The sequence below is a fragment of the Bactrocera dorsalis genome, chromosome 5 (genome assembly GCF_023373825.1).
Source record: "Bactrocera dorsalis isolate Fly_Bdor chromosome 5, ASM2337382v1, whole genome shotgun sequence".
NCBI lineage: Eukaryota > Metazoa > Arthropoda > Insecta > Diptera > Tephritidae > Bactrocera > Bactrocera dorsalis.
Genome location: NC_064307.1, coordinates 36,889,631 through 36,900,813, shown reverse-complemented (window position 1 = coordinate 36,900,813; position 11,183 = coordinate 36,889,631). Strand labels below are relative to the sequence as shown.

The 11,183-nt window shown below is 35.3% G+C and overlaps 1 protein-coding gene across 1 annotated transcript; it reads right to left on the bottom strand.

Moving 5' to 3' along the window:
• Positions 1-466: 466 nt before the first annotated feature.
• LOC109579790 (odorant receptor 63a) lies at positions 467-6,032 on the bottom strand. The gene is made up of 10 exons (XM_019991603.3): positions 5,794-6,032; positions 5,563-5,659; positions 4,969-5,107; positions 4,726-4,917; positions 3,556-3,657; positions 3,336-3,501; positions 3,010-3,115; positions 1,120-1,221; positions 794-949; positions 467-642 (listed from the first exon to the last, which is right to left on the bottom strand). The coding sequence occupies exons 1-10, from the start codon at positions 5,922-5,924 to the stop codon at positions 580-582; spliced, it is 1,254 nt and encodes a 417-aa protein (XP_019847162.3). The 5' UTR covers positions 5,925-6,032; the 3' UTR covers positions 467-579.
• Between the last annotated feature and the right edge of the window lie 5,151 nt (positions 6,033-11,183).

The following is an 11,183-nucleotide window of genomic DNA, read 5'->3' as shown; positions in this document are numbered from 1 at the left end:
GCCGTAATGAGCTGCAAAACACACGTCATCCCTATCGGTAGCGAACATATATTACAGGCAACTAACAAGTACAAGTTTCGAAACTACAGAAAGTCATCGCTATCGAAGAAATCTGGTCAATATTTTTCCATTGTCTGAAGGCAAATTTATTACACAGCAATAATTCCATTTTGTAACCATGGTTGCCTCATAAATCTGCATTGTCATATTTATAACAGATTATATCTTTATTCTCTTCTGCGTTGGCGAAGTTTTTATTTCCATTCATCTTTTTCGCATTTGTACTATCTTGTTGTCTTCTTTTTAGCTGTTGGCAGTCTTTGTCCTTTCAAATTGGTGCTTCGGTTTATTGCTCTTAGGTGCCTGGGCGCACTGGTTTGGAAAATTAAAACATTTATTAAACTTTGCCTGCCAGTTTCAATCCTAATTATTACCCCACGTAAATACTTAAGAAAAAAAAAACACATTTTTATTTCAAACTTTTTTCATTACGAATGATTTATTACTTAAAGCAATACCAAAAACAGTTTCAGATGTGCTTTGCTCGAGAAATAGCTATGTATGTTATGGCTCGCAGCCTTAGTTTGTCTCATCCGTCATATCTCTAAGAATCAAAAAATACGAAAAGCTGGCTTTTAATATCTGGAAATAGAAATAATCAAATAAGACAAATTTCTTTAAATTTGTATTGGTTTTTAAGAACTTTGAAAAAAAATGGTTTAAATGTCTACATGTAGTTCTGTGGTTTTTGGAAGATATTTGATTTTGTGAGAAATCTATGATAAATACTCACACCCATTAATGTGGTCAAGGACATTATACCGAACCACGAAATTTGAAAACAGAAATCTTTATTGGATCGCATAATTATCATCTCCAATGTTCTCTTAAAATCCGCTGATTCGTTAAACCAATCGCAGCTGTAGCAAACGAAAGGAATCTTTTCCAACTAACATAATGGAATAGTGAATGGAAACAGTTTTAAGTAAGTTATAAATATGTAATGTCGAGAAATAAACATTAAGAGGGTAATACGTATATAGTATTGGCTCTTAATAAAACTCTTCATAAAAATGCTTACGTTTTGGGCATAAGTCAGAATTAGACATACATACATACCTCTGTGGCCAAAAATTGCCCATTTACATAATACATGGAATCGACAGTGAGTGCAGCTCCGATGTACATAAGCATACGAACAAATGTTGTTTTATCTGTTTCCTAAAATTATATAATACTATAATAGAAGCACAAATCTTGCATTAAAACAAGCAATTTCTGCGCCAACAAATAAATTTCTGTAAGGCAGATCGAGAAAACTACGGAAAAAGACATGTTGCTGCAGAGTACGTTGTTTATAACAGTCTTGTTCACCTAACGGTTGTTTGTATGAGCTAAAACTAATCACGATACATATAAGGATTTATATATAATAAGTAAGTGATCTGTTGGCATGATAAGTTGAAATCCGGATGACCGTCTTTCCGTTCGTCTGTCTTCGCAAGCGACAACTTAAATAAAATTGTGATATGAGAACACGTGGATAACGTGAACAATTTTGCGTGATATGCATTAACCAATCCGTGTCCAGGGTAGTTTAGAGACGACGGCGAGGATTTGGGAAGTTGGTCTGCGTCAATTATCGCGAGATCAGCCTTAATAACATTGGGTTAAAGTTCTTTAATCACAGACCAAATTTTTGCAAAACGTCAAGTACTAAAGAAGATTCTTGACAAACAGTAAGAGACCAACAACTTTGACAGGAGCTGCCTATTGAACATTTTGTCTAAATTTGACACCGTTATATAGAATGACGTTGAGCACAACAACCACCTCCGTCAAAATTAGCTAGGATTCGGTCTCGTTCGCCTTCTTAAAAATTATGCTGGTAAAAGTGATACGAGCCCCAAGGCAAAATACCTGGAGGCACACACAAAGATTCGTCCCGTCTTGGCAACTATGTCACGGTTGACAGCTGTAAATTTGTCTATGTTTAGCTTGGAACTAGACTATGGACTACTTTGGGATTAGTAGACAATTAAGACGATGAAAAATTATGCTCTATAAATAGTCCATTATTCCCGACCTTTTGTACTGCGCGAACACTTGAACGATGAAGAACAGTGCTGAGAAAGCATTTGCAGCATTCGAGAGAAGTATTCTCCGCAGATGTTTAAAACCTGAGCGATGAATATCGAAGAAGCTGGAACCACAAACTGTATGAGCTCTACGGAAATATGGATTCCTATAAAAATGCAACGAATGTGCTAGTTAGGCCTTGTTGTTCGCATAAAAAGAATACTCAAGCGAAAATCTCTTTTGAATCCATTGGTGGACGACCGAAAGTACCGAGTGCGTAGCCTGTCTGCACTTCCTCCTACGGTGTAATTGGTCAATGGGTTCGGCAACGCCTACCTTTAGGTGATTTTCTATATCTAAAGAACTAGTAGACCAATTCTTCGTGATATTCTTATGTTAGCTTTTGAAAGTGGGATAAATCGGACAACAAATAACTTCTCACATATTACAATTTCCCTCTGATTAAGTAAATTTACAGTATATAAATAAAGTAGCAATGAAGAATATAACTTTTTACAAAGAGTTTCCAGCGAACAAAGCATCTTGATCAATATGTAAAATCTCTTGTTGATAATCAGCCAGTTTTTTTTTCGAATAATAAGTACTCGTAGTGATGCCAGGAACGGAGAGAATTGAACCAATACTATATATATGCCTTATAAAACAAGTATTTCAAACGTAAAGGTGAATTTAGAGTGATTTTAAATCTCGGATATGAAGCCTAACTGAATCTACGACCTGTAACTATTTGTCAACAATGGAAGGTATTTTTCTGGTTTTGATGCTTGCTAGTTGGGAGAGTACAAAATGATCAGTTAGACAAGAGCTTAACATTTCCTTGATATTTCTTCAACTTTGATCAACTCCAACTTTGATCAGCAGTGGAACCACGCCCTTAATATTCAATAATTTGTTTTCGATAGTACTCACTAGTCCAAAGTTCATTTCGAAAAGCACAAGTCCATATATCGCCAAGCTGTGCAGGAAATGTGAAAGGGTAATGTGCTTGAAAAGGTCATTGATGTCATTTATAAACCTGAAAAGATTTAGAATATTAATTATGAAAATATTTTGTATACACAAAGTTATTAGCCAATAATCTATCGAAATAAAAAAAAAAATACTTTTCTAAATATAATAATAGAAATTTATTGAAAAAATATATTTAAATACTTTTTGCTTTAAGATGTATATTTCCCAAATAAGTTTAGCTCGGCTAAAATATAACTTTAAAGTATATAGTATCTTTAACTTACCGCAAAGTCTGTTGATGTTGGATAACACAATAACGCAAATATTCATCACGCCGGTGTGCTGGCACTTGGAGTGAGGTGGATCGCATCAGAAGGACGCAAAGGACCTTAACTAGACCGCAAGCATGTTTGCAGAGGATCATAAAAATGCAATGAAAGCTGACGGAACCTGAAATTGTCATTAAAACATAACGTTTATAGAAATGAATAATTGCACGCTCACACATGCCACAGGTGAGAAGAGAACAGCCGCCGATGAACATTTCCACGGCATAATAAGGCGAGGCCATGCCTTTTTCCAGAAACATGGGGTAACCAGTGAAAGCTATGGTTTAATATCGAATGAGTATAGTAGTTGTATTTATTTAAGTTCTAATTACATTTTTTGCAGGTGAATGAGGAGCATTAAAATGGCAAATTTAGATATACATTATAGATCATACATTACAACAATGAAAGAGAGAGATAGCAAGAGATAACAATAATCGAGTATTAGCCAAACTTGCCAGTAACATTTCCGTCTAGAACTTCACCACACTAAGACAAAATGGTAAAATCTAGTAGTAACCACCATATAAAAGAATTTCATTGATAAAGAAACTGTCGGAGGCAGAAGGCTTTTAGGAAAAGATAATACGGGAAGTTCATGTGAATTCGTATAACAATTGGGAATGGCCGATCGCTGATTGTCCAGCGTTTTTTCGGCAAATCTCAATATAATTTGATGTATAACGTCTGATATCTTTACAGTATATAATATAAAACGCAGACTCTACGCGGGGATACACTTTCTCCTCCACTAACCAGCGTTCCCCGGACTCAAAAAAGAGTCAAGAGAGATTTTCCGAGCATATTCCAAGCAGCAATTTTTGCTTCAAGTCGGTGTATAAAAATTAATATTCAATTCAACATTTGCAATAAACGTCTTGTGTGGCGCCTTGTCTTGGTGTGTCGGTATTGGTGCAGGAATGTATAGAACGGCGCTTTGTACCCGAGCTCACCTCATCTAGGTACCCGGCCATAAAGTAGTAGCCGAAAATGAGCTGGTTGACTACCTTGTCCGCTCTGCAGCTTTAAGGCCGTTGGGATTGGAACCCTGAATCACATACCCACATACCATAAAGGAGAAGGAAAGGAAAGACATCGTCCACAAATACATAATTATATAAAAAAATTCCTCAGAGATACCTGTTTATCATGGGTGGAGCATCCTGCGAAAACTACCTATTATGCGTACTCGAGCACAAACTCGTAAGCCCCTGATTCTAGACTGCACAGCAACAGGTAGATGCAGTCTTAATGCCTTTGGAGCTATATAATCGGTCAAGTCCCAAAAAATAATTTTAAAACTATGTGAGTGTATGTATCTACATACGTATTCAAGGATATTTACGTAATATATGCACATAGTTCGGCGTCTTCTTTATTTGATGATACAAATTAGTGAAGAAGGCGTAGAGAAAGTAGTTGCTAAGAATACACGAACAAGTTATGAGACAGCTTAAAAGCTGTCGCCTTGATTCCTTCCATATAGTTGCCATAATGGCGTTAATCTCCACTTTCAACTCAGCTTTGATGTCCATATCTGAAAGTTTTTGAGCTGCAAAGGATTTCGAATTGTTGAAATATTACTTACCAGTCAGGAAGATTTTAATTCCTTGCAGTAGTTCATAGTTTTCAGCCTTCTTAAGCAATGCACGACACTGACCTTGCATGAACAGGCAAAATGTCATTTTAACCATGCTTGTAGTTGTTTGTAACATGGTAGTGATGGTCTGCAAAGTAATGTCATTTGAAAGGTGAATTCTTAAAATTTATGGAACTGTTATTGACATATGTATGTACACTTTGTCATGTAATAATAAGAAACCAACATAACCAGAAAGCTAAATATTATGGCAACTCAAAGAAGTAAACCATTTTAAATTTTCAGTTTATCTTAATGTTAAAAACTACATCGATCGTAATGCCATTATTGCTTTAATTCCATCAATTTTCATTTCACAAAATTGACCCAGCTTGTCATGCTGATCATTTATTTATATAATTTGTAGGCTTTTCGTCGATTTCTTAGGTGTTAAAAATTTTGTGGCAAACTTAATATACCCTAATCAAGGTGTACAAATCGGGAGCATCCAAATATCATTTTTAAAACTCACATAATAAAGACCAGTTCTCGTGACAAGTTGCAAGAGGATAATGAGAGATTTAGTTATTATAATGTACGTACCTCTGCAATTAGCGGCACATTGCCATCAGCCCTTTCTAGCATCAACCATCGTGGATACAATGATATGGCACAAATGATGATAAGGAACAGATTAAGCCTAAAAAAAATTATCTTTCTGCTTTATTTGACAATATGTATTTTTGTATTGTGTAAAAATTTATATAGAATCAAATCCTACAACAGAATAGATTTGGATATAACAAGTACTCATACAAATATTTTTCAACTCACACTCGGAGAAATCTCTTCAATGACGTTTCGGAGCCATAGTTTATGCCTAAAATGTATGACACCTTCCTGAGTTCTCTTATTTTGAAGCGATTGTTGTTTTTCAATTCTTGAAACTCTGCTGCGTTGTACATTGCCGCGAAGGCGCAAAGCTCTTGGTTTCGTAATATGCAATCGACTAGTGCAAGAAAATATTATTTACCGTTTTTATGCGAAATGTTTACATTTAACTATGATTACATGTAACTAATCCAATAAATAAACTTAGCTGAACGAATCAAAACCGTGTACGTGGTATCCAATTTAAAAAAAAATTATATATCAAGGAAGTTGCAAATTATATGTCTGCAGTAAATACAAGTATAAGAACTTAATAATACTTAATGCTAATATCGAGTTGCGAAAACCGTAATTATTCGGTTTCCACATTTCGCTGGATGTATAGTATGACATATGCATACTAACAAGCTATAATTGAAATTAAGTAAGCAATTTACGGTCTATTGGGTTCTCCCTCATTTACAACACCGCCGTCTGCAATGTGAGGTCGCAGAAGTGAAAAAATTCCGTCAACTAAATATTCTCTTTGTGCATTCGATATCGATGCAAGTGGTTTTAATTTGTCTCTAAGCAGGTTGCATAAAATGTGTGAACTTTTTCAGGCTGTATTTTCACAAAAAAAATTTAGACATTTGTAGCCAATACGAGTACCGTGCATTTTCAATATTTCTTCAAACCAGTAGGTGTTCGGGAGTTTGTCATCGTTTGACTTTGTCCCCATTTTTTACTCATTTACCATAGTTTTGCTCATTTTGATGGTGTCGGGTGTAGTAGTTTGTGAAATATTTTAATTAAACATATTTTGTTGCGAAATGTGTGAAAATTTAAAAACTTTTCAGCCTACTGTCGTCACTTGTAATGTTCGTTCACACTTAATGAACTTAGCCCTTCCTTACTTGTTCTTCTTTGCTGTTATCAGTTTGCTGAGACAGTTTGTCTCCTTTATTTCAAGATTTTTGTGTATTAAAACGTGGCGTATGGTTTTGAAAACTTTGACTGTCAGTGTCAACTTTAATTTTGCAGCCTTTGTAAATATTTAAGCTAAAAAGCAAGTTTATTCATTGTCAATGACTTATCGCTTAATTCAATATTAACAACTTTTTGACAAGGTTTTTTTGTGTTCGAAAATGTTTTAGTTGGTGACTTGGTTAAGCCTTTCAAAAGCTGGAAACTCTTTTACCTTCATTAAAATAACCATTCGGCTGTCAAAATACTTACCTTGTCTATAAATAACGCTCGAGCTCGCACAAATCAATAACTCTTGCTAAGTTTATTTAATCAGTCGATTTAAATAAAGGGCTTGACACTTGATATTGACGCATTTTTTCGAGTTGAGAGGTTCAGATAATCGATTCTGTAAAATATGCTTGCGCTTATAATGTATGCATTGCCTGATTTTTTTTCAGTTTGCCTTGCCATTTAATAACGAACATAACTTCAAGACAACGTTTGCGAAATGCTCAAATTCACTTCAAAAGTAATAGTTCGATCCAATATTCCATAGATATAATCACCCAAAAGTGTCGCCAATGCGACCATTAACAATCTTCTTACTTACTGGCATTGTTGGCATAACAGAAGGATCAGTGGAAACCATTTTGAAAGATCATTTGGAAAAGTAAAAGATGGATTGATTCCATACTCACTTAATTTTTCGACAACAGCGTCTGATTAACGTCTCTGAAACAATGCCTTGCGTCTACCAGGATGTCATGAAACGTATTACCACTGGTGATGAGTATTGGATCTATGCTTACAACCCAGAAACAGGCGATCAATCAGTAGAAAAATTTGACAAAAGTGAGCGGAAGCTGAAAAACCACGAAAAGCAGTTCAAAAATCAAGGTTATGTTGATAGTTTTCTTCGATTATCGAGGTGAGGTGTGCTCTCAAAATTCCTTCCAACTGATTTCTGCTCATTCAGCAAACTCAAACAATCGCTCCGAGGAAACCTTTTTGAGTCAATTGAAGACTATTCTGCGAATTGACTTTAACAACTGTTTCGAGGATTGGAAAAAACGTTGACCAATACACTTGTGCCAAAAGGGGATTACTTTCCTCTTTACATTAAAAATGTATAGAAGCCTTAACTCGGTTTTCATGGTAATTTGCTGAGATGTCAATCATTGGAACTCATGTCCACATATAGATATCTAGGTTCTTGACAAGATATGATTCATTGACCATTTGTAGTCCGATTACTAAAAAATAAAGAAGTAAGGAAAATGTTATGTACCGAATTTGGTCATGGCAGTCATGATGTCTTCAAGTACGCTCGAGTAAAGCCGAAAGTTAAAACAATTAGTTCAGATTTTCTTCTGTCCCTAATATATGTATGTACCCGATATAGTGATTTCAGGTATCCCAGCTGCTTTCAAACTCTTTCTGTTAGTCAAGAAATAAAACATTTTTATAAAATGAGTTGAACACGTTTTCCTAAACATAATTTGGTTTTATGGTGAATATGAGGGAAATCGATATAAATAAAATTATTTGAATTCTGATGTTCATCTTTTCTTAGTATACCTACTACTTTAAATATAACCCCTTGGGAATGCATTTATGCCATATATAAATTATCACATTCGAGTTAATTATATTGACTCTAATATATGTAGATAAATATCTCGAATATGAAGCTAAATACTATATATACTACCTTAGTGAATTTATGATCTATAAAATATAGATGATGAACCATCATTACACCATTTTTTTTTAATTTAAAGATTAATCAACATCTTTGAGAATTTCAATAGCAAATTGCAAGACTATTATTTGCAATGTTCTGTTACACCTGAAGTTAGCCCTTCCTTACTTACTGCTGTTCTCCTTTGTTAATGGCTTCGTTCAACTTATAAAGTAGCAAATGCTGCAATAACTTATTTGCGTCGGATATCAAACTTACTTGGAACTGTAAGCAATAAAAGTTTACCTCCAAAAAGGCAATTTTGTTGCAGTAAATGCACGTTTTTATTGAAAATAGTTTCTTGCTTTATTTTATATCGTTATAAAGGTAAAATTTGGCTTCTTTAACTTTTGTAACACTTAACAGTAGTTTGAGTAAACAATTACGAAGTAAGTAAAAACAGGACAAAACACCTTGTTCCCACCTGACCTGTTCAATACTAGAGTAGAGACAAAGTCCTCATAAAGTAGCTTTTTATTAGGGCGGCATTTAAATTGAAGCCGAGATGATGATTAGCGTGACATAATGTAATGTAATTGTTTGCTTGATGACAGAAAAGATTTCGCTGAAAATCTCGCCTCTAGCACAACTTATCAAACTGATTTTCTCAACCTCTCCTAAATTCACCCCGTTATAAAAATACTGCTAGGGTGTTTTTTTTATATGAGCGGTTCTCAAATAGGCAATACTTGTTTCACCTTTTTGACAGCTGATGTTTGATTTTTACTAAATTTGCTTTGCCATTTCATTATGAACATACTCACTTCGGAGCAACGTTTCCGAATTGAGCAAATTGCCAAAGTAATAGTTCGGTTCTCATTACACATCGCGCGCTGCTTCCAACATTCCGTAGATATAATCGGCCAGCAGAGACGGTAATTCGATAAACCATGGACCGGTTTCGCACCACATTTACACTAGAGGAAAACGCGCATCCTTAGAGACAACGTATAGAACGCACCAAAGAATATATTGCTGCTGTGGAGAAAAGTATCGCAGAAGACCTGAAAGAGTCCTTCCACCGTCGAGCGCAATTTTACAAGGTTTGCGGGCTAACAAAATCCATTCAAGAGATAATTCAAAACGAACAACCACAACCATCAATGGTGTCACATATTCGGTTAATGAGCCCCAAAACGGTTTGGCTACGAATCCCGATTTTCACAAACAAATTTTGTTCTTCAATGTATCTCACTTTTGGTTGAAATAATACGTTAATAACACGATTTTTGCATTCGCTCGACAATAATTTATAAGACACCGATGGTATTCTGAGATTACATCCGCAAAAAGTCGCTTCTTAGTCTGTTCTATGGGCAGAGGGATTTCTTTCTTCAAAAAGGAAACCTGTAAAGATTTTACACCCAAGAGGAAGCCATCATTAATGACTTTTTCGTACCTCTCGTGGAGAACGTCGACGCGCCATATAGCCAACGAAACAATTAATTGATTAAAATGTACATATTTCATAATGGCAAAGCCTTATATTTATAATTAAGTTAAATTCTTAGCAATATCATTAATTTATTTGCGTTTTATTTCTCCTTACAAACCACATGTCCACTTACATTCATTATGTTCCATTCGAAAGCCCTTCCTTAAATTCGTATCAAAGAAACTGCCGGAAACAAAAGTAAGGGGTTAACCAAACAGCAGTACTTTTTTCAAAGGCCTTTTTTGATAGATCACGCTTGAGTCGAGCTAAGCTATCGTGTACACGTTCAGCATGCCGTGAAGAATATATAGCAGCCGTGCTCGAAGGAGTCATCGAGTCTTCACTGACTCAACGGATGAACCATCTGAGAGGTGGCCGCGGCCAACATTCGAAAGAGAAAATCTTCAAAAAATAAATAGCAAAGAATATCCTTTCGAATGAAAATAAACAATTCGCATTAAATTTAATGTTTCTGAGCTTTTTTTTTAAGTTCGAAATCTCAAATGGATCACCTTTTATAATTTTTATGATCTACGGTGATAAATTAAAAACATTCGTTCATGTAGCCTTAAAAATATACATATATACTTCTACTGTGTGCCAACCATTTTTTGGGCTTGCGGTAAGAATAGTGACGCCAAAAGTGAAAGCAAGAAACTGAGAAACAAACATTTTATTAGTGTGCCGCTGCTCTGGTTGGCGTTGTCTACGAGTATATGGCCAAAAACAGCCAATCTCACCGAAACGTGAGAGACGAAAATTGACGCAAAAGGTTGCGCTTGTAAATTACAACAAAAAGTGTCTTCGATAAATGCTGCGAATGAGTCATTGTAGCCTGACTTGCGATGACGTAGCTGCAAACATGAATATATATATATATGTGTGTATAGGTTCTAGTAACTCGAGTGTGTGTTTGCAAAGAGCGAGATGAAGGTGATGGCAAAGGCATTTTTAACTGTTACAATTCATTGAGTTTCGTCACGTCGAAGATAATAGAAAACAGAAACGTGTACATTGAGGCGCAAATTTCGGGTATTTGGTATCGGTCACGTCCCACAAATTTTACGTGCCATCACTGAGCAGGCCATTACTGTGTCTCTATACTTATAATGAGTTCTACATAAATTAATTTAATCGACTAGAAGATTAAAAGCAATTTGCATGAATTGTAAAGTGTAGGGCCATAGCTGTGCTTTATTACCAAGAGTA